This window comes from Solanum lycopersicum, chromosome 1, assembly GCF_036512215.1.
Source record: "Solanum lycopersicum chromosome 1, SLM_r2.1".
In the NCBI taxonomy this organism is placed as follows: domain Eukaryota; kingdom Viridiplantae; phylum Streptophyta; class Magnoliopsida; order Solanales; family Solanaceae; genus Solanum; species Solanum lycopersicum.
In genome coordinates, this window is record NC_090800.1 from 85728249 (window position 1) to 85752475 (window position 24227).

Here is a 24227-nt window from a genome sequence, read left to right on the forward strand (position 1 = left end):
ATTTTTTGAAATATATCATGTTTGTTTGGTAAAAAATTATCACATGTACTATAGGTGTATTAAAATGTGTGATAAATATATTATTCATCATTAAAATTTGTATTATATGTAAATAATAAATTATTTTTATAATATATATTAAACTTGTATTATAATTGAATTAAAACTAATCAAATAAAAAAAATATTATTACTATAAATAATAAACATTTTTTTATTATAGTATGTTTACGTAAGTTTCCCACCGTAAAATAACATAGAAAATCTGGCCAAAATTTCTGGCCTTTTTTTCCATATTAATTTAAGTGGAAGACAGAAATCTGTTCTGCATTTTTTTTTGAGAAATTCGAGATAGGCTTGGGGCATTCCTATTTGATTATTTAAGCAGATTACTATATGTTTTTGTTTTTAAATTTCATCTTCTATCTAATATTCATACGAAAGTTTAATTAAAATTAAATTTTTATAAAAAATATATTTAAATTAAAATGCTTTAATAAAAAATTATATTCAAATTAAAAAAAAAAAGTGTTTCTATAATGTAATAATTATCTTAAATTTTCTTTTCGTTGATGGTCAAAATTGATAATGTTAATGTTCTGCACCCTTCAAACTAATCATTACTATTAATCTTCTTTAATGAATTAGGATCACATGAATAACATTTCTACTAATGGAAAGGGTGAAATCGAAGTGCAAATCAAACTGCACAAATTAAATGTAAGCTAAAATCATTAATTTTCTTGTTAAAATTTAGTAAGAAATTAATTATAAAGACTATAATAATATATTTGATATAATTTTATAAGTATATATTTTTTTTAAATAATAGACAAACAATTTGAATTTTATTTTATGAGATATAAAACTTCTGCTTCAATATATTTTAAATTCAAGTAAAATATTATACTCAAATACTCAATAAATACCCTTTCGTACAGTGATGACTTCTTAAGTTGAATTTTAAATTTCACTCAACTACTCGCACTTTATATTTTTTCCCACATTTTATCATATCATGATTTCATATAAAGATACCAATTATTTTAATATTTAGCTCGATTTCCAGAAGATGATGAAAAGGGCAAATAATGAATTAAAATAAATACTACGTACTTCACAAATGACTTAGCCAACAAGTAGTCAGCAAAGTCAACAACCTTCACACAATAGAGCTAAAATAGCACAAAATTACGGAATAAAACAAAGTCGGTTTCTCATTGGCCACGCGGTTAAGTTACCTTGCCCGTCCACTCTCCTTGACCTGCGTGCCCCTGTACTATATAATCTCCTCCACTGAACGCTAACCAAACACAAAACCCCAAACGTCATAACTTTTATTCAATTTCCGATTCTTCGTTCATATCGAAATCTCTCTGATCTTTTGACCATGGCCGAAACAAACCCTAAGCCTCAACAACCCGCCGAGATGGTAATTAAATCTCCATTTCCCGATTGATTTTTTGTTTGTATTGATTTTTGATTTGATGAATCTTTTGCCTGATTTGCGTGTTTTTTTTTTTAATTTGATTTTGTGATGAAGGCTCAGATTGATGGAGAGAAATTGAAGTATTTGGAATTCTTGCAAGTGGCGATGATTCATGCGGCGCTATGTGTGGTGAAGGTGTATGGCTACGCTAAAGAGAATTCTGGTCCATTGAAGCCTGGTGTTCAGACTGTTGAAGGCACCGTTAAGACCGTGGTTGGCCCTGTTTATGATAAATATCATGATGTTCCCGTCGAAGTCCTCAAGTTTGTTGACCGCAAGGTATTGTTCTTTTTTTTCTTTTCCAAATGGGGGCTGGGAAGGGAAAATGGGGGATGGTATTGTAAGTTGGGGAATTGAATCATTTTGGTGAGTTTACCTTGAGCTACTAAGATCCCAAGGCATTATTCCTTATATAATTGACATGGAATTTTATTATTCTTTGTTTGAATTCTATTATTATTGATGACTGTTTTGAGATGGGAATTCTACATTTATTTTTATTATATTTCACAATTGGAACTTCACATTCCCTATATAGAGGTAGGTTATACATTGTGGACTTAATTTATTCATTTTATGGCATGTGACATGTAAGAACAGAATTAGCATAGATATAATTAGGATTGTATGCATCAACACGGCTGCACGGGTGTTTAGGTTGGTTGTGGTGCTGAGCTTCTGTTAGACACAGAGTTAGTTAAAATATGTGATATCTTGTTAATCAATTTCATACATAGTCCCATTATAGGATCTCATAATGTGAATGGCTCTTCGGTTTGGCGAGATGTTCTATAATCTGAGGAGGCTGTTGGGTTGCATATTGATTTTGTTTTTTTGGGCATTAAGGTGCTTGTGTATGTACCTGATGAATGGTCAGTTGATCTGATAGAAATCATTCTGATGTATAAAGTATGTTGCTGCCTTTTCTTTTATGAAAATAGGTTTAGGATTTGATTGAAACATGGAGATAACGACACTGTTATGATATTTCTTGTGGTTAAGTATCTTGGCGGTCTATCTTACAATTTGTTGAAATAAGTTTTTATTTCAAACAAAAAATTACGAGTCAAATTGTTGAACCTCTTTGATGATCGCTGAGTTTGCTTATCATTTTACTGGGTTATAGCTTTTAAGTTCTCACCATGTTAATGTAACATGAATTTGACCATTTTTGTAGGTTGATCAGTCTGTTCGTACGATTGAAACTCGTGTCCCCCCTATGGTCAAGCAAGCTCCTGCAGCTGCTCGCTCTGTTGCAGCTGATGTCAAAAGTGCTGGTGTGATGGGAGCTGCATCAGGACTTGCTAAAACAGTCTATGCCAAGTATGAGCCCACCGCTAAGGGACTTTACACCAAATACGAGCCAATGGCCGAGCAGTATGCTGCATCAGCTTGGCTCTCTCTCAACAAATTTCCCATTGTTCCTAAAGTTACTCAAGCGGTTGTTCCAACAGCTGCTTACTATTCCGAGAAATACAATGTGATGGTTCAGCAAACAGCAGAGAAGGGATACAAGGTTGCTTCATATCTTCCATTGGTACCTACAGAGAAGATTGCTAAGGTGTTCAGTACTCAGCCTGTGGCTTCCAGCTAAGAAGGACCTACTGGTTTACTTAATGATTCACAAGTAGCAGTTTAGTTCTATGTGAGGTTCTTTATATGATCTGGAGTGCTTTGAAAACAGTTTTTATTTGTTTACTGTATTGTGGATTGTGTACTGTGTGAAGTATATCATGTGTTTTGCCTATTCGGTTTTCATTGTTGTTTGGGTATATTCCTTTTTGCCCTTCGGGAGTCTCTGATCAACGTAAGCCAAAATTTTGTACGATTTCGGTTTCTATATTAAAAAATTAAAACAATTTATTCATTCAGACTACAAAGTGTGCCTTAACAATAGGAAACAACTTGTTACAAACTTGTAAATTTGGTAATTTTTCAGAACATGGAAGGAATGGGTTATTAACGGCGTTTTAAAATATGGGGCTGTGTGAGTCGGTGTTTTACTTGGACGTGGGGCGAGACTCTATGAATTTTTAGTGTTTTTTTTTTAATTTACAATATTGTATAAAAATATAAAATTATAAAAATATATTGAAGTTTGAAATAATTAAGTACATGTTTAACGTAACTCATAAAAAGTAAAACTTTTAATACGATTATACGTATAAATAATCTAATATCTTTAACTTTTAATAATAATAGAACGATTATTTCTAAAAATATATTTTTTTATTATACTATACAATTCACCTCTAGAAAAAAATAATCAATAAAACTTACTAATATTATTTAAAAAAATATCACTCCATTGTAAATAAAAATAAAATTACTTTCAAATAGTTAAATAAAATAAGGAAAATGTTCAAGTACCCTCTCAAATCTATGCTCGAAATTCCAGACACACTTATACTATAATAAGGTCCTGTTACCCCCTGGACTTATTTTATAAGTAATTTTTTATTCCTTTTCGGCTCACATGGCACTAACTTGACAAAAAATCAACTAGCGTTGGACCCACGAGATAGTGTCACGTAGACCAAAAAGGGGTAGAAAATTATTAATAAAATAAGTTCAGGGGTAATAGGACCTTAGTATAGTATAAATGTGTCTCTGAGATTTCGGGCATAGGTTGAAAGATTACTTGTGCATTACCCCAATAAAATATGATAACTTTGAGATTTATGACAAAATCATGAAGACCAATGATAAGTGAAAATAAAATTCCATTACATATTGTTAAAAGAAATGTTACACAATGTATAATCATCTTTTCAATGTTATCAAATTGTAAAGATATGATACTATAACTTGTTATTTGAGTTACTTTCAATTTTTTTATCTTTATAAATTAAAAAATTATAAAGTATCATTCGTTTATATAAGAATTGTGAAGATCAATAGTGTCAACTAAAGATTTTAACCCATAATTTGTCAAAAAATTGTTAGGCGAGCTTCGAATGTTAGGCGTTGGATGTGCTTAGGACTTAGCATCAAACGCTTAACGCGTTAGTTTTATAAAAATAAGCTCATACTTAGTCTTGGGGCGTTTCGCTAGAGTCCTGCCTTGGGACGAGTCCAACATAGTCTTTTAAAATAGTGGTTATTAATGTTGACAATTTCATGGTAAGCAAGATAATGTGCTAGTGTGATCCAATCTTTCACTTTTGCTCTCTTCGTCCCATTTTACATGCCAGTTTTTTACTTTGTACTTGCATTAAGAAATGGTGCAATTTTACACTTCTATCCTTATTTAATTTTTCTGAAATTTAAGTTTTCAATCAATTAATATGAATTAATTTATTTTGATCAATTATTAAACCATCTAAGTTGGCCAAATGTATATTTTCAAGGTTAATCACTCACAAAGATAAAAAAAGAATAATATGATAATTTATGCATTGGTTTTATGAAAGGGAGGAATGACATATAGGATGCATTTGGTACGAAGGAAAATATTTTTCAAATTTTCTTATGTTTGCTTAGATTAAATATTTTTCAAATTAACCAATTTTCCTCAAATTTAAAAGAAATAGCTTCCCTTCAAAATTCAAGGATAACATTTTCAAAACACTCTTTCAACATCAAATTACATTTTTTTAATTTAAAAAATCAATATATTTTCTCACCGCCCTCAACCCCCCCCCCTCCCAAACCACTACCCTTGCAAAAAATAAAAATTTGAAGCTTGTTTTTCAAAAATGCTTTTAACTTCAATTTTTTTATCCCACCCCCATCCCCCACAATAAATAAATAAATTAGAAGTTGTTAAAGTTACACCTTCAAAATTAGTGAAATATACAAAATGAACAAATAATAACTTCTTCAGTGTTGTAGCATCTTGATCAACGTTCAAATCGGAGATCCCATCTTATTCTCTTGTACAAAGTTGTGACATCTCACCAAATCGTCCATCATTATGACAAGTATAATGACAAACATCTGCTTGAGCCAACCCCATCCAAACTTCCATATAAATCTTGACAAAAAATAACTTTCAAATATTTTGAAATACCGATTTCAATTTTTTCATCGGTTAAAATTGCTCCTTTTAGATGTTTCTGTGACCTCATTGCCTTCAAAATTAATCACACATTTGTGCACTAAGATCATGTCTCCACAACGATCACATATGACAAATATTAAATACTAATTAGTAGCAATGAAGTTTAGACACAAACTTGTAATTTTTACAGACTGTAAACTGTAAAGGCCAAAATAGTAATTTTTCATGTATTACACTTTAGTATGTCATTTCCTATAACACTTATGTGATGCTACAAACTGTTCTATAAATATCATTGTTATCTTTATCTAAATAGGTATTTAATACGTTTGTGTTTAATTCCACACCCTTACATGCCCTTGGAATGAAAAATAGTACTTTTGATAAATTGTGTAGCATGACTCTTCCATTTATGCTTGTTTTTTTAATTAATTATTTATGTTAAAAGCTATTGTTATGTTAGGTGAAAAATAGGACTATTGTATATAGGTGTTATTTTGGTTCTTATCTAGTATACTAATGTTTTTGCTCATTGAAAAAATAAAAGTAGAAATTATAGACTTACATGGTAAAATATAAATTTAATTCTATTCGTACTAATTTTTTATTTTACAAAAATTCCTTAAAATTAAAAATATTCGAATGCATAAGTTGCATCCGGATATACTACGTTTGATCCATCGCAAAAGTTGGTTGTTGCGCTTGATAAGAAATGTATAAAAGAGAAAATGAGAGAGGTAGTGAGAAATTTGTATAAAAGAAGAAAATGATAATATACACTATATAATACAAAAGTGACGGGACCAATCTTAACCATTAACCTTTTTCTATAATTAATCAAAACTATATGTAATTAAGTAGTATAAGTTAGTATAGTTGCATAATTTTTCCTTTTTATAATAATAAAAAATTATTAGGATTGATATTTTTTGATAAATAATTATTAATTTTAGCGATATTTTTTATTTATTACCATCTATAATGACACTATGCTAAATCTACAATATGTATTAAAAGTGAATTATGTATGCAATAAAAATGTATTATAACTGTTTTTAAAAATATATTATGCTTGTTTTGTAAGAAATTGATACATTGTATTATAAGTGCATTAAGGTTACTATGGTTATTTGTGAAATTTTTGGCGTTAATTTTATATATTTTTTATATTCTTCCTATTCTTTTATTAATTAATTACTCATTTTTAAAATTTATCAGAAAAAATAAAAATTAAACAAAATTATTGAAAATCGATCGGATAATTTATTTAACAAGGGGTTGATTTATAGATTGAATTAGGTGTTTATGAGTTCGAATATCTTTCAATTTTCATATAAATGTCATGTGGTAAGATCAAAATGACATAACAAACTCATGTGACATGTAAAGAAATGAAAAATGAATAGAATATGTCTCACATGACAACCAATGCCCATAAAAACATATTTAGACCAAAAGTTGAATAACAAAAACATGAATGATCAAACTTTAAACGAAGATATATCTAAATATTTTCAATTAGTTTAAGGACATATTCACCCTTTACAGTTTTTGACAACTTCACATATAGCAAACAAAAAATTCATATTTGTATGTTATAGCAAACTTTGCATAACTGCGTTCCATAGCAAACATAAAACTGTATAATTTGCTATACATATACAATTGTATAATTTGTTGGCCTAAATTGTATAATTCGCTGGCCTATTTCGCTGCAATTGTATAACTTATTTTGCATACAGTTGAATCGAATTAAAATGTATGTATATTGCATAATTATAAGTGTATAGCAAGAAAATATATGCTTTTCTCACTTTATACAAAAACAGAAACACAATATATACACTTCTGTTGTATAAAGCTAGAGAAAATTATATTTCACTGCAATTGTATAATTCGCAATTGTATAATTCGTTGGCCTTTTCCTCTGCAATATTTGAAGTAAAATGTTTGTAAATTGTATAATTAAGTGTATAACACGAAAATATACATTTTTGCATGTGTATATACAATTTTCTCTCGCTTTATACAAAACAGAAACAAAATTATACACTTATGTGTATAAAGCGAGAGAGGCGAGCGAGAATGGAGAGCGAGATTTTTGGGAGAGAGACGCTGACAAATTTTAGCTAATGTTGCTATGGAGCACAATTAAATCAAACCCTAGCTATTCCATTTAATTTAGGTTATTAGTTTGCTATTTTATACAATTTTCCCCACAGTTTTCCTTATGATAATGGCAATTAAAGCCCATCAGAGTAAAATTCCACAGGCTTTAAGCCCATTCCGATACATGGACTGGTCGGATCTCCCATGACCCGACCCGTTTAAGTCACACTATCCAAATTCCACATCCTCATTGGTTATACTTCTAGACCTCAGTTTCTTCTTTTCAAGCTTCCGTTGAAAGAGACCAGAAGAATCGAAATTCATCCGTGGAGAAATCATGGCCACGTGCTTGCGGTTGCCCATGGCGTCCTCAATTCCATGTTCTTCATCTTCATCGATGACACTGAAACACCGTAGCTTCAATTTTCGGTGTGCAGCCTATAGCAATAGCAGTTCAAACATTCCGATGCCTCCTTTTAACCCTAAGGACCCATTTCTAAGTAAGCTTGCCTCTGTTGCTGCAAATAATCCAGATGCACTCTTCTCTCGGCCTCAAAATTCTGATATGCCGCCATTTTTGGACATTTACGACTCCCCTAAGCTCATGGCTACTCCTGCTCAGGTATGTAGTTGATTTTTCATTGGCTTAAATGATTAATAGTTATACCTCTGTACCAACTCCCAATTTGTTGGCAATATGGTAGAACGTTCTTCTTCGATTACATCTTTTTCAAATATTTTCTGAGTATTATTGTCAACTGAAAAAAATGTGTTGACGCAAGCCACTGTATCTTGCCTATTAGACGAGTGGACCGTTATCTATTGAGTATCCAACCATGGACCTTTTGGGGATTTCTCCGCCATCAGAAAAAAAGAAAGAAGAAAGGAGGCTGTCAATTAGAGTAGATATGTATTTTTTTTAGAGAATAAGAAATATATGTATAGATACAGACTATTGACCCTCACATTCTCTTCTTTTCGGACAGCGTTTTTTTTTTTTAAAATTTCTATCATTTTTTTTGTAGATTTTATTAGAGATTGTATAGGAAAGAAGCGGCTGCAATAGGATGCTTATGTTGTCAGGAGTCTGTTCTGAACTGAATTCTTTTGGTGTGATATGAATTCATTTCTATTTTAATTTTGGGATGATTTTGTTCTCCTCCCTTTTAATGTTACTGATTATATGTAAAGCAAATTAATAATGTATCGGAAGCTTTTTCGTTGTTATTGTTTTAATTATATTCTGATGGGTATTGTTTGGTCTGTGTTTTTGCTATTTGAATTAGGTGGAGAGATCAGTATCATACAATGAGCACAGAGCGAGTACACCTCCACCAGACTTGCCCTCTATGTTGCTCCATGGTAGAATAGTTTATATTGGCATGCCGGTATGTAATTCTTCATCATCTGATATTTTCTGTGTTACCCTTTGCTTATTAGTGACTTCTGCAATGTTTTGGCATAAGTTTGTGTTTGGAAATAAAGGCTAACATTCAACTTGTTCCTTCTACCATCTTATCCTAGTTCATTTTTGTTCTTTAATGCCTTGTTGTTCTTTCTCCGGTAGATTTGCTGCCCTTTCCAAGTTCCACTCTCTCCTCTTAAAAATCACGTTTTTACAAAAAATTATATAGCTAAAGTCCCTACATATACTTGATCTTTCTCCACGGTTTTTGCCTTTTACACCTTTGGATGCATATCTTTGTTCTGTTTGCTGGCAGTCTTCATAAAAAGCCAAATAAGAAATGTGTTGATGAGAAAGGGCACTTCTTGGTTGGTATCCTTGTATTGAATGGTGAATGTAATGTTGTTTTGTGTCGAGAAGATTCCTCAAGATCGATGGAAGGAGAGAATTGGCTGGTGCACACAATGTTGTTGAAGCTGGTAAAATCAGGATGATCTATGGTCTACGTACTGGGATATGAAATTGCGCATGAAATCTTCAATTTATTTGAAATGAAATTTATATATTTGTAAACTACGTAAAAAGTACTTATAAGTCATAATTGATAATTCCAAATGTTTAAAAGATCTATGAAAGATAGACTTGTTTGAATCTCAAAATTCGAAAAGTCCCATATAAGATGGGACGGAGGGAGTACCACGTTTGGTAGCTAGTTAAAGAGGTAGATTATTCATGAATAAAATTAATATTGTGTTTGATTTTGTTTTTAAAGCATGCATAACTAAAACATATATAAGTTATGTATTATTTTATGCATGATATAAGGTTTAATAACTAATACATGTATTACTAATACATAAATAACTAATATGTAGATTCCCTCACAACTGATCCCTACTTATATTTGCAGTTCAGTTAACTTCCCTTTACTCTTCATTTCTTCATTAGCACAAAATAATCACGATTTTTCTTTTCAGTTGGTGTCAGCAGTCACAGAGCTTGTGATTGCAGAGTTGATGTACCTACAATATATGGATCCTAAAGCGCCAATTTATCTATACATAAATTCTACTGGGACTACCCGTGATGATGGTGAAACGGTGAGTTTCATATAGGGGCATGCTAAGTGCCTCTCTCCTGTAGTCCTCATAGAGTATTACAGGAATCTCATTTTTTATGCTTACATGTGGTTGCTGAGCTACCTTTACCCTGCATTTTCTCATATTTTGCGCTCATTAATTACCTAAAACCACTCCCACTTGCCCATTCCTAAATGACGTGTACTGTGTAGTGTGACTTCTTGGACTTCATTAATGCTTTGTACGTTCTTCTTAAAAAAAAATATAGATACTTGAATTATTATTCATCACTCCCTCTATCCCATATTATTTTTCCACATTCTAAAAGTATTTGTTCCAAATTACTTGTCGATTATTAAAATCAAGATATAATTTATTTTTTTTCTCATTTTCCCCTTAAAATTGGTTCTTTTTGAAAGTAATAAGATTATAAAGTTCCTCCATTGTTAATCGATAAGGCACATAAATAAAATGTATTAATAAGAGTTAGTAAAAATACTTCTTTTATTTATGATTTCTTAGGAGGCCTGTAAAGAGAGAAGTGGACAAGTAACATGAGACAGGGGGAGTATTATTGGGTTAATTTGTTCAAGACTACAAAGTTTAAACTAAGACTATAATTTAATGTAAATTTGAAGTTATAGAAAAGCTTATTATGTTATTTAGATGGTTCTAGATGATGAAAATATGGGTCTTTATTGATACGTATGAACACAAAATTCATTATTAAATTTCAAATGAACTTATCGGGGTTTGGTGTTGGGGTCGATGTTATGCTCAAATTATCCAATCTTTGGATATTTTATCAATGTAGGTTGGTATGGAAGCAGAAGGTTTTGCAATTTATGATTCCATGATGCAACTTCAAAACGAGGTAAGCTCTCACCAACTAAAATAATTATTGCTAGAAAGTGTTCCATTTTAATATTTGCATGAGAATATAGGATTTTTCCTTATCTAGGTCTTCTTTTTCTTAGTCAAATTTACTGAATAAGAACAAGACAACATTGGACTTTTGACTTGTGATTTTTTTTAAAAGATAAGTTAGTTTTCTTTTCTTTCCCGTGTGATTGTATTGAATCTGCATAAGAGTTTTGGCTTCGTTCAAAGTCGGTTGCAGTCTTCATGTCAAACTTAATTGGGATAATCTGTAGTTAGTTGTTTTCCTTAATCTCTAGGCATTCAGAGCAAGTACAGTAGAATTTAAGCTTCATGTTTACCTCTGAAAGCATATATCAGACTGTTCCATTCATGATTTTGTTAGGATTCTCAGGTTGTTAATTACCCGTGCAGATACACACTGTAGCAGTTGGTGCTGCCATAGGTCAGGCATGTCTATTGCTTGCAGCTGGTACTAAGGGCAAAAGGTTTATGATGCCACATGCCAAAGGTGTGAAGTTTTCTCGTTCTTAGTTACAATTTTGACAGCATGAATTTTCTTTCATTTTCAATTTTTTCTTTTTGATGATTCATGTTGTCCGGGTGATGTTCTGTTTCAGCCATGATTCAACAGCCCCGTGCACCATCATCTGGATTAATGCAGGCCAGCGATGTTTATATCCGGGCAAAGGAGGTTAGTGTTCAGTTATCTGCCATTTAATCTACAAAACAGGTGTGTCTTCATGGTATTGACTAGTAGAGCTTTAGGGTATGATGGTTGATGAAATCTTTGATCAATGCTTTTGTTTTTACTTACTGTTTAGATTCTGATCGCCTTCTATTTAACGGAACTATGGAATCTTGTTTGTGGGATTTTTCGTTTTCATTCTGAAAAAAGGCATCATTGTTGGACAACTCCTTGCCATCACATTCTGTAAGGTTAAATGATTATGACGTATTAAAAAAAATGAAGATTTGTTGCCAGTTTCACCATCAGATAAACATTTTTGTTTACCTAAAAGATATTATGAAAAATATGAAGTTTTGTTTTTTTGACACTAGTAACATTTGTATTTCAGTCAGTACTTAGGTGGTCCTGAAAATCATATTTACAAAAAAGAAGAAAAGATTAAGTCTTTCCAATGCTAAACCAGGAACTAGATGGACCCTAAAACATCTATGATTGACTCAGTCTCATTGGAGTAGACATTTTTACACCAAAAACAGAACAACATAATACATTTAAGCTTGCCTTCCGCTGGTTGTTGTCCCTATTTTCAAAACACCTATCATTTCTCGCTCTCCATGTAGTCTGTTAAAGAATGATAAAAGTCCCACATCGGTGGTTAATGAGATGACCTTTCTTTGAGCTAGCTTTTGAGGTGTGAGTTAGGCATAAGACTTAATTTAACATGGTATCAGAGTAGGGCCTGTCTCACCTGATGTTGGGGCCCCCCAAAATCAAAATTGCCCACGCACCAGATGCTAAGAGTGGCGCGTGAGGTGGGGTGTTAAAAAATTGATAAAAGTCCCACATCGGTGGTTAATGCAATGGGTGAACTCCTTATAAGATATGAACAATCCTCCTCTCTTTGAGCTAGCTTTTGGGGCGTGAGTTTGGTCTAAGACCTAATTTATCTAGTCCACCATATACAAGCAGGGATCATCCTTTATCTTTCTCTGTTTGTAGCCTTAACTCCAGCCTCCTCCCAACTGAAAAGAGTCTCATCAATCTTACTAGTTATACTCCACGAAATGCCTCTGAGATTAAGGAAAATCTGCCACGGTCAGTAAAATTGCAGTGTAGAAAGAGGTGTTTTACTGTCTCTGTGTAGAGCATCTGTTGCATAGAGATATACCTCTCTTGGCCACATTGTCCAATGTCAGAACTGCTTCATTGGCTAGTCTTTTGTGGCACTTTGACTCTCCAGATTTGCTTCCAGGCCATTTGAGGTTTTGTTTGACTGGGTTAGCTCAATCCTTGACCGATTGGTCTACCTGCTGATTCCGTTGGATAAGGTTACCTTATGTTTAAAAAATTATTTCGGCTTTGTTTTTTTTTCTCAAGTTTTAATTAAAAATTCTCATCAAAACATAATAGAAATGAGGGTCTTTTAGTAAATATCTTAGTTGACACCTTTAAGTTTTGAGGAGGCGAGGTCTGTTTAGTTTCCTAGGCCAGATTGGAGGTGTGACTGCGAGTAGCTGTAACTGTGAGTAACTGGACCTAAGATTTAACGTCATTGTGCCAATTTAATTTTTTTCAAGTTGATAAAAGTTCTTACATCAAGAACTTCAAATTTCTCTGTGTTGATCAGTAGATATACATTTCTAGTCAATGGGTCCTGAAAGAGAGTTCATGATATCAATAGATGTTGAAACTTTCGTGGTCTTAACATGTTGCCCTATTGTTTGTTGAGTAAGGTTTTGACTGTTATAAAGTGTTCCGTTATCTTAGCAATTTACATATGGTGTTTTTTCTTGCATGCTGATTCTGAGTTAAAGGGAGGCAGGGGGGTTCAATTTAATCCCCTTCGCCGAAAAATTGTACCGCAAAACATAGGGCAGAAACAATTTTTTTTTGGTTATATATGAATTGTTGAGTCCCTTTTAATTAGAAGGGAAGGTTGAAATATAGTAGCAGAGAGAGTTGCTTTTAATCATCAGTCAAATCCTAAGTGTGGCACTCTAGTATTTTTCTAATTCCTTTAATGAATTTCTGGCTCCATCACTTCTTGCATGTGTATATCTTTTGTAGATGTGTGTGCACAAACACTTATGAATACATGCAAAGTTTGTGATTTGCGTGTTGTAAACATAAAGAACATACAATTGATTGTTAAGTGTGTGACCTTAAAACTGTTACAAAGTAAATTACATGCTAGTTAGTTAAGGGTATTTTAGTCAGTTATGGCTTATTCAGAACTCCATATCATGTTCAGTGTACCCAAAGGATGGCGAGTACTTTCTCAAAATAAATCCATCTAAAACGGAACTACCTCTGGATGAGCTAATTGCAAGCTGTCTTACTTAGCATCAGCTCTTCCTTTGTGAACCTGAATATATTCTATGGGGATGGATCAGCTGATTATTCTCTTTTGCAGGTACTCGTTAACAGAGACAACCTTGTCAAGCTTTTGGCTAAACATACTGAAAATGTAAGTAGTGAACATTTCTTGCGTGTTGTCCATTTGTAAATCAAACAGAAGGTATAATGACATTTGCTGTCGTATCTTACCAGTCGGAAGAGACTGTTTCCAATGTTATGAGAAGACCATATTACATGGATTCTATCAAAGCTAGAGAATTTGGCGTTATTGATAAGGTAAACAACTTTCATTATTATGCCAACTGTGTCATGTCTTAAATGTCTTCTGAAGTTGCTGGAGGTGCTAAAGATTTATCAGGTGGCTTTTCTGACTAACACCAGTTGTTGGGTTTCAGATTCTTTGGCGTGGCCAGGAGCAGGAGCAGATTATTGCAAGTGTTGATGCACCAGAGGTGTGGGACAATAGGGCAGGCATCAAAGTTGCTGATGCTTTTTAGGTCCTTTCAATATATAATCCGATGGTATTCTCTTCTTCTCATATTTGTCTTTTCAGTAGGTATGGGTTAGTATAGCACACAAAACAAAAACTAAAATTAGGTTTATATATAAACTAAGATCTGCGAATAGTGCTTTCTCACGATGTTTGGGCCCTTATGTTTTTGCTATCCACAATCAAATGTCCAGTCTTGGGACAAAAACTATAGTCTCTTTGTGGTTTTAGGCAATTTTCACCTCTTGATAGATTTTGGATTGAGTTAATCCATGATTGATTTTGCTTCATGTAGCATCAGAGGCTGTATGATCTCAGTAAAAACTTAAGCAATTTGGTGAGCAGGTGCCTGGCCGTAATTTCGTCTTCTCTTTCTTCTTTTCAACTTTTCAGAATTTAGCACTGCCTCTTTTTGGCAGTGGACCTTACTCTCTTAGCTACTGGCACCGTTTATCTCTTCAATGGATGTTTTACTAATCTTTTCTCATATGGTATAAGAGCCTCTACGACCTAAGTAGACTCTTATTCAGCATACCAGGCTTTGATTTTCTTTTCTTTTCTTCTTTTTGGTGTTCGGCACTGTTTCTTCTTGGCTGCCTTCCTCCTCTGCTATTTAGTATTAGCACCTGCTCATCTTTCCAACGACTGTATAGCCCTCCTCTTGACTTTGTATTTTCTTGTCACTGTTTCACCTATTCAAATTATGTTAGCGTAGAAATTTCGCAAACCATACCTCTTTCTAGTGACTGATTTCTTTTTTGATTTCCATGTTATTACAAGAATCACTTCCTATTTGTGCAAATTGTAAATGACTGAAGACTCCATTAGAAGAAGAATTCTATCTTGTCTTTCCCTTTTGATGATTCTGCATTATCCTGATGAATTTTGGTGGCAATCTGTTAGGTTTTCAAACAAGCAAACTCAAGTTGTTTTCTCTACTTTGAGTTTGAAAGTGTTCTGAATTTCATGACAAAAATTATGTACCTTCAGATATATTGAATTTAAATAAACATATGATAAATGTTCTATGTTTAAGTATCAAATAATTACATGCCATATTAGAGAAATAAAGATTGTGACATTCTATGTTGTTCGTTACCCCAAATTCCTATAAATGGAGCTTCACTTGCACATTGTTAATAGACCAATTCAAATATACATTTTTTTTTCTGTTGCTTTCTTTACAATTCGACATTGACACTCATAAAGGTGATTTGTTTCCTTCTGCCTAAGCCTTGTTGAGTAAAGTCACCGGTGCCTGTGCTTGTCGAATATTCGAGGTGTGCACAACTAGACACCACACCATTTAAAAATGGTTAACGAGAATGTTATTTTTCCATCCCGTTTTACTTTTTCATGAGGGTTTATTGAATCCTTTAGTTTTTTGCATTTCTAGTGTTAACTAAGTCATGTTTATACGGTTTCTTGGTTTGTTAGGTATCATACAACGCTGTGTTCAGTAGTGAATATATTTTGGAGAAGCAGCTATGTTGTCAAGTTGTTTTAGACTTCATGATCTATGCTAAGATCTTTTAGCTATTCTGTGGACAGGGAATATTGACGGAAGCATTTCAACTATCAAGGGGACTGAAACTCTTTCATTTCACTAGTAAAGAGTGTTACCAAATGAGAGAAAATTCTGGTTTGTGCAAGTCTTGAAATGTACGCACTCGCTGTAGCTCTCCAAGATTATACAAGTATCATGATGAGATACTTACTACATAGTAACCAAGAATAGGATTTTCGCTTTGTATTAAAAGCATTGTACACAAATTGTTGTTGGTTTCTGAATTTGTGAGTGAGTCGAACAATTATCAGCTCATGGGCAAATTTTTTCTCTCTCTAGATTATGAATTTACCCACGTTTCTATATCCTATTTTTCCTTGAATAATTGGAAAAGGTCATCTCGTGAGAAATTCGTGGCGATAACTTGAGTCATCAAACCAGTCACGATATGCCCTAAATTATAGAGAACTATACTTTGTTCAGACGGTTGTTAGGTATTGTTTTATGATGTATTGTATGTTATTGTATTTCTACAAGTAAAGTAGGATATGAAGTAGAGCTACGGTGAAAAAGATGGATGAAAGACAACAAAAATATTTGATAATGATGAAGACAAAAGTAGAAGAAAATATTAAGGTACTGTATATATACTAAATTTAAATACAAGTAAAATGAACACTATATTCAAGATAATAATATATTTTAATCAGTTAAAACCATCCAAACAAGGTGTTAAATACAAGTCAACAAATAAATCAACACTGCTCGTTAATTAGATAGTTTCTTATTTAAGTCTTGATTATTATAATTTTAATTGATATTTGTTGCGAGTATTTTTTTAAAAAACCAATAAATATGCGTTAGAAGTTTTAATCAAGTCTTCAGTATTATCAGTAGTACCTTGGTGAAAAGATAAAGTAAAAAATGAATTTAATTTCTGTTTGATTAAGTAACACTGACCCTTCAAGTCCTAGAGCTTCATCAGTTAACAAGGGTAATTTGGGTAAATCTGCGTAGAAAAGGGAAATTGGAATATTAGGATGTCATACTTTTGGGCATACTTTGATAATAGTTATTATCTTAAAATCCTCCTAACACGTTCTGTAAGTTAAATTCTTAAATTCTGAAGTATTATTGTTTTTCTTAAATTTTTTCAAACCCAGGAAAACGTTTTTGTTTATAAGGAGTTTTTGAGGTTTACTTGAGGATAGTAAGTGATATCAATTCGTTGTAGGAGTATGAAATTCTTAATAAAAAAGCGAGAATAGTGTTGAAAACACCTTTAGTTTAGTGAGAATTTAGCAGTATATTTTAATTTATGTTGCAAGATCACGGTGTGTTTAACTTTAGTTAATCAAGTAAAAAAGTTTTTTTTAAAGTGATCAATAATTAAAAAATTAAACTGATAATTTGCAATGAATTTTGCAGTGTTCTGTCCTCTTTTATTTTAATTCAGTGCTCATTTTAACTTGTCACTTTTTGAAAATCAAGAAAAAACATTTTTTATCCTCATGTTTAAATATTTATTCTCCAAATATTTTTTAAGATCTAACACTCCCTTTTGTGCCTATTTATTTTTCCTTTTTTGAATTGATACACCTATTAAAAAAATAGTAACTGAAATAATATATTTATTATTTTATTTCTATTAATTGATATAATTTCAAATTCTAACTTTTTTAAAAATATTAATTTTTTAAATAAATTAGAAATGATAGATTAAAGAAATTTGATTAGTGAAAAATGATGAGTAAAAAGGAGGAATAAAGGGATAATTTAGTAAAATAATGAAGTTAAACAATGACAAAATAAAAATAAATGGGGGAGCAATCATCAAAATCTCTATATATTTGAGTAGTCAACACATTTGGTTACAGGAGGTCGCATATGGAATTTAGTAAGATGACCCAAATTTTCAGAAGGGAGAAAAGATGAGCCGGCCATTCTTCTCTTTCAAATTCGCCTTCTTCTTCTCCCTTTCTCTTGCCGCTTCCTACACTGTCACTTCAACCCCAACATTCTACTCCTTCCGTAAGATCAAACTACGTGCCTCACCGTCCGTACCCAAGGCCTCAGTCGCCGATTTGCTCGCTCTGTTGGGCCCACCTCAACAAGCCTTAGCTGTTAACTCTCAAGAGGCGCGTCAGCTACGTTCTTGCTTCAAATTCCTAGTTCCTTTTTCTCCCACTCCGAATAGACGCTCGTTGAGTGATCATCGAAGGAGTATAAACCAACAGAATGAGCTTATTTGGTGGCCGCCGGCGCCGGTAATGGAGCTTGCTCGGATCGCTGTTGATTCTGGTGGTGATACTGCGTCTGTTCAAAGGACTCTTGATCCAACAGTCATCCCTGTGAGTTTTCATATCTATCTGTTTCAACAGTATTTTCTGTACGAATTGGCTTGCTATAAACACAGGGAGGAGATAAGTTTTTGCCTTGTAATTATATATAAATCAGATAAGACATTTGTTCATACATATCATTGCAAAAGCAAAGCCAATTATTTTGTGATCAAAATTTCCTTGAGGATAATCTATTATTGGCATCTGATCTGATGAAGATATTGGGGAACCTGTAAAATTGCTCTTTGAAGCTAATAGTTCAATTTTTTTTTCAATAGTAGTAACAACATAAAAATAGAACAAGGAAAAGTAATCTGATATATTAAACTAAGCACGTGGTCATCTCGTTCTTGTTTCAAATTGATTGTAACCAATGTGTAAAATTTCATTTCACAAAGCTGAACTGTCTTGAAAAGTGTTGGTATAGTAAATAAACAGGTTGTAAAAGTGCCAAGTGTTATGGCAAAACTTAATAAATACTAAACAGATAACTGAGAAGTGAGACTTCTTGAAAATTTGATTCAGAGGAAGACAATGGATAACTGCAAAAATTCAAAAAGTGGATATAGGGATGGCAATTCGGCAGGGTAAGGAATTAAAATTTAGCAGGGCAGGGGTGGCATTATTTGCCTCTGGCAACACTAATTGAGGGCTACATACCTGTTATAATTCTATTAAGAATTAACAACAAATAGTTCTTGTTTTTATCCTCTTTGTCGTGAAAGCATTTGTGTCAAAGTATCTATACAGATAAATGATAAATGCACAAAGATATGTACATTTTTGCCTTTTTGTAATGCCTCGGGTGGCTGCACGAAAAATAGTGCTGATCATTAATCACATACTAACATGGCTGGAAATTTTATTGGCACACCCTTTGTACAATATTGTTAAATGCTATATCGAAGTACCTTACCTATAACTTGTGTAAAGGAACTAATTTCAGCGGGAAAAAAAGAGATAGTTTTAGCGCCATCTAAAAACTTTATTGATGGCCCTTACTAATAGGGTCTCTTAAGTCACTAGCAATTTATTGAAATGCTTCCTCTTTCAATTGTCTTTCTCAGAGATTTTTTACAGTAAGTGCATCCTCTTCAATGTGCAGGTTCCTGACATTGAAGGATCAAAGGAAGACCGATGTGAACTTACCAGAACTCCTTATGGAAGACTGTTTATTAATGAGGTCAGCATTAAAATGGAACTTCTAATTCCTCTTGAAATAAGAATTTCTGTTGCCGGTTAATGTTGAGTTCAAATGTTGTTTTGTAGGAGATAAATTCATACCTCGAATCTTTGTTTGAAATGATTGTTGCTCGGGGACCCAGTGTTGGGCTGAATGTATCATTGTCGCGCTTTGATTTCTTTCATGGTCATGTCTTTCTTACCAGAGACTCTGGAAGACTTGGGATCTTGTAAGTTAACATGAACCCTTCACCGTATTGAGCACACATGACAAAAATGGTGCTTCTGTTGCCCGAGTGTTCACATAAAGTCGTGCTCTAAGAACTCTTCGTTGTAAATGACCGTGCAAATACAATCAGATTTGCGTCTAATTACTTGGCTAATCGGATATTTTTTCTTTCAAGTGTTTCTTTTACTTTGGCTAATAATAAAGTGAACTAGGATAAGAGAAAACTAGAGAAGAAAACCGTTCACCTATTGGAAGAATGTGATGGATGCTCATGTAAGTGATTCAGTTACATTTCTATTGCCTTAACTCAAGCCATCTAAGTAGCAGCAGGAAGATGGTAAAACACAGATCTAGTTGAATTGTAACATTTCTGCAACAAGCAAAGATAAAAGGCAATCTGATCGGGTTTCTGTGATTTTTGTCTGTTATTGTAAACTCAACCATAGTTGTTGTGTTTTCTTGAATATCTTTATCTTGTGTTATATATCACATTCCGTTGTTGGGAACCTTAAGGACAAAAAGCATGCAGCGTCTAATTCAACTTGAATTGTCTACTTGTTCAAGACTTGAAGCTGTAGTATGCTTATTCTGCTATGCACAATAGTTCAACGACAAATCTTCAATTTCTTTTGCTTAAGGAGTTAGACTTAGTAATTTTTGGGATTGAGGGACTTCACTTATTTTCAGCAGCCCAGTTTTGCTCAATCGGAAGTCCATATACACTAGATTATGTCATTGAGGAAGGTTAACATCCACTGTGTTTTGACATTTTTTAGTCTATACTGAAAATCCAAAAAAGAGATACAACCATGATTCAGAGTATGAGTGTTTTCACGTATGCTCTAAAGAACATCTTTGGTTTCTTTTCTTCCACATCTCTCACCAAATGCAGGCAAGGATCGTATTCTAGATTCTTCTAATCCTGTAATCCAAATTCCGAAATACAGACCTCTTGTTTGTTAGCTGCTCAGAGGCAGCTCTTAAAAGATACTCTGTATTTGATTACATATGATAAGGAGATCCTCTTGTTTATTAGCCTGTTAAGATGTAGAGAAGGTAAGAAATTCCATTTATCCTGTAATCCAAAATACAATATTACCCATTGTCCCATTTTAATTTGAACTTGCCTCCAACCAGTCATACCCTTTCTACTCTGTCGACCGTAAGATGGATGTGGATGTTTCTTCAATTTTGTTTTGTCCTCACAAACTATTTTTTTTCTTTTCTATATTTATTTCTGTTTCTGCTAATATTTTTCGTTTTCTTTTTGTGTGGTGGTTCATCATAAATTGATTAGTTTTGCACTGGTTGTGAGCCTGCTGCAACCCAACTTCTTTATCCTAGAAGGGGATGGTAATAGAAGGAACTTGTCTTGAAAGACCTACAATCTCTTAGAATCCATGTAGACATAGCAAAATAGAAGGCCACAATAAAGTAAAAAAATCTATATAGGCGATACCAATTAGTTAAGAATATGTTTAGCCATGTTAATACATTTACTTTAGGTTTTACTAGGAATCTGTTGATCTTATCAGAGATTTGTATATCAGTAGGAAATATAGGAACTTGTGCTTTCAATTTTTATATTGTATTTTATTGGTTCAAGATAAGCTTAAATGGGTGATATAATCAATGAGGATCCATATAGTGATCCCAACTTGCTTATGATTTAGATGCAAGTTGTTTGTTGTCGTCTTGTGTGTGTGTGTGGGGGATGCTCGTGAGGTTAAAAGGTGCAAACACTTTTCAGGTTCCATGCTAAGGAGTATCCAGCATATGATAAGGAAGTTTTTCCTTGCAACATGGGCTACTGCCAAATAGGTAGGTCTATCTGCACCTTAACCACTTCCTGTGAGATCTACTGAATTCAGAATTGGATTTTCTCAAACTTTATTTACCATCAGCAGTCTTCAATCCATCAGCGCATTAGAAGGACAATAGTGATGTTCTTTATACTCATGTTAGGTTTTATTGTTCAGGAACTAATGTTTCTTATGACGATTCAATGAATTTGCGTAACATATTGTGGCTAGCTCCATTAGCTAGCAACTCCTCAAATGAATGGTTAGCACCAGGTATGTGTCTTCGAGGTTCTCAAATTACACTTAAGTGACATGTTTCCCAGTGCAGTATACTTTACTGCATGGACCATATCAAAGATGCGGAAGCATCTCTACGACTTGCATTTTCTTATTTCTTTTTGTCTTTTTTTTCTTTGGGTGGGTGGGGATAAAGAGGACATTGTGTTTGTAGAATCTAATGGAGTTCATCAACTATGCCTCAATCCCAAGCTAATTTGATCCGCTTACTTACAAATTACAGTTAATAGCTGCAGAAATGCAACTATAGTTTGGAGTTCAATTACCAAGATTCTTGAGAAATTTATGGGGCTGTTAGTGAACATTGTTCTGGCATGTATCACTGGGATGAGAGCTTTCTCACATCAACTCAGATTTCCTCTTGATATTCCCCTTTGAGAAACAAACTCACAGTGAGGAACTTCCTTTGGCTTTATTTTTTAATAGTAATACCTTCGAGTTGTCTTTGGATAAAGTATTGTAAATTGTGACATGATGCTGTTGAATTTCTAAAGAAAGGTGATCTTGTTGCTACAGCTAAGGTAGGGGTAAGGTCTGCGTACATCCCACCTCCCCAGACCCCACTTGTAGGATTACACTGGTAAGTTGTTATCTTTATTAGTTGAGTTCCACCGTCCACGTCTCTTTTTAGCTTTCCCTTATGTTTGTCCATGTTTCTCAAGTATCATTTCGCAGTATATTGACAATATTCTCCAACTCTGAAGCCACATAGAGCAGAGGAACAAGTTGGCTGTTAAATACTTGTCTTCGTAAATAATTATAAACTGAACATGGTTTGTCTTCAAGAAAATAGAGTCACTTTATTAATACAGTAAGGTGCTAGATTGCTAAAAGTTGTGAGAGATATTATGGAACACAAAAATAAGTTGTCATGAATATGTTATTGTCATCGGTTTCTTAAAGAAATATGTATCCTTGAGTTTAGCTCCTAAACTAACTTTTTTCTGTGGATCCCTTCCACAAATTCACGTTATTAATTTCCTGTTGTTTTGATGACATGTTGGTAGAAGTTCTTTCCAACTCTCTGGACCAGCAGTGAAGTGTCTTCCTGTTTAAAGACATGGTTGACACTTCATTCAATTAGTCTTCTAATGTTAGTAAAAGTTTAGTCGTACTTGTTGATTTGTGGACAATCAATGAGATCTTCAATGACTTAGATAAAAGCCCCTGCCTATTGGGCTGTATGACAATCACCTTTTTTTCTGGTGAGTGACAGTTTAGTACTCTTGAGGGGAGGGGCTAGGGAGATTGATGAGGTCGGCAGAGACAAATTTTTGGTTCAGTTAAAATGATGGGAAATGAGTATCATTTTGAAAAAGGTTTTCATTTTTTTGGGCTTCAAATAAAACACTGCTCAATTGACTTAAAAGTACCTAGTACAAGCTACAAAATGACAAATCCAATCTATTAGGATAAACTGTGAACATCTTGATGATCTGTAGGAATGAATTAATTGGGAAGAGATAGAGAGAGGAACCAGTTATCACTCGCAGATAAAAAAGGTTACATTAAAGAATGTATCTTTCTTTTTTATTAGTTTTTAAATATAACTTCCATGTTACATGTTTATAAATAACTTTGGATTTCAAAAATAAAAGCTAGGGTTTGGCAACTAATCACTGCAACTGGACAGGAGTCTTAGTTGTCCTGGATGCACGTCCAACTGGAGTCATATACAAGGACCTCATACCCGAGTATGTTCAAATTGCCAGGACCCTGTATGAAGGTTTGAATTTTATTTAAATTTGAAACAACAATTCAAAGTTAACCTTATCATGAAAACTTTGGAAACGTTTTCTGATACAATCATTTACTGTTCGCCAGATGATTTTGGGGACGTTGCTTTTGATGTTAACTACCTAAACACAGGAGGTGAACCTCCTAAGTTTCAAATTTTCATTTGCTGACTTCTTTGGAAAGGTTTGACTGTCAATTTGCAGTTTCACGAAGTGAGTATCCATATACTCTATAAATATTGCTTTGTCATTGTCATGTAATTTCTCTGGCCGAATCGAAATAAATCTTTGAATCTAGCGCATTCAAGTGGATGGTTGTTTAGTAAAGGATTTGTTTTACGGAGATATTACTATTGGAATCGCGAGCCTTTAGTCATTTAGTTTGTGAGGGGAAATCCTTATGACAAATATCCTCTCTGGATTATACTGTGAAGCTTGGACAATGAAACAATGACTGAACTGTGGGATTGCAGTGTAGGATTTGTGGGTTCATAGAAACCCAATAGCTTTTGTTTATTCCACGTTTATATGATAAGAAATCCATTAAACATTTAAATTTTATTGTAAACTCAGTTATTAATTTGAGGTTGCTTATGAACTTCTATGTATCTGCTTTTGTGATCGTATTTT

The 24227-nt window shown here is 33.3% G+C and overlaps 3 protein-coding genes across 10 annotated transcripts; all 3 read left to right on the forward strand.

The window, feature by feature from the left end:
* The first annotated feature begins 1129 nt into the window (after positions 1 to 1129).
* LOC101253428 (stress-related protein) lies at positions 1130 to 3368 on the forward strand. Of its 2 annotated transcripts, none has more exons than XM_004230187.5 (3): positions 1130 to 1431; positions 1543 to 1767; positions 2666 to 3368. In XM_004230187.5, exons 1-3 carry the CDS (start codon positions 1390 to 1392, stop codon positions 3080 to 3082), a joined length of 684 nt encoding a protein of 227 aa, XP_004230235.1. In that variant the 5' UTR covers positions 1130 to 1389; the 3' UTR covers positions 3083 to 3368. The 2 variants fall into 2 exon arrangements, with proteins under 2 accessions (XP_004230235.1, XP_019067023.1); XM_019211478.3 differs by having other exon boundaries at positions 1226 to 1431; positions 1549 to 1767.
* Positions 3369 to 7854: 4486 nt separating this feature from the next.
* Positions 7855 to 16374, forward strand: LOC101253726 (ATP-dependent Clp protease proteolytic subunit-related protein 3, chloroplastic). 3 transcript variants are annotated; one of them, XM_004230189.5, is made up of 10 exons: positions 7855 to 8222; positions 8887 to 8988; positions 9983 to 10105; positions 10899 to 10958; positions 11378 to 11474; positions 11584 to 11657; positions 14068 to 14121; positions 14205 to 14288; positions 14408 to 14533; positions 16054 to 16374. In XM_004230189.5, the coding sequence occupies exons 1-9, from the start codon at positions 7938 to 7940 to the stop codon at positions 14507 to 14509; spliced, it is 981 nt and encodes a 326-aa protein (XP_004230237.1). In that variant the 5' UTR covers positions 7855 to 7937; the 3' UTR covers positions 14510 to 14533; positions 16054 to 16374. The 3 variants fall into 3 exon arrangements, with proteins under 3 accessions (XP_004230237.1, XP_010313099.1, XP_025888525.1); XM_010314797.4 differs by having other exon boundaries at positions 7856 to 8222; positions 15940 to 16374; XM_026032740.2 differs by having other exon boundaries at positions 7862 to 8222; positions 16039 to 16374.
* A 1435-nt stretch (positions 16375 to 17809) lies between these two features.
* Positions 17810 to 24205, forward strand: LOC101254241 (uncharacterized). Of its 5 annotated transcripts, none has more exons than XR_002026384.3 (9): positions 17861 to 18360; positions 19457 to 19534; positions 19621 to 19763; positions 21513 to 21583; positions 21742 to 21837; positions 22085 to 22253; positions 22356 to 22441; positions 23495 to 23587; positions 23686 to 24205. XR_002026384.3 is itself a non-coding variant. In XM_004230190.5 (7 exons), exons 1-7 carry the CDS (start codon positions 17941 to 17943, stop codon positions 23766 to 23768), a joined length of 984 nt encoding a protein of 327 aa, XP_004230238.1. In that variant the 5' UTR covers positions 17810 to 17940; the 3' UTR covers positions 23769 to 24205. The 5 variants fall into 5 exon arrangements, 1 of the variants encoding a protein (XP_004230238.1); XR_002026385.3 differs by having other exon boundaries at positions 22378 to 22441; XR_003248068.2 differs by lacking the exon at positions 22356 to 22441 and having other exon boundaries at positions 17859 to 18360.
* Positions 24206 to 24227: the final 22 nt, after the last annotated feature.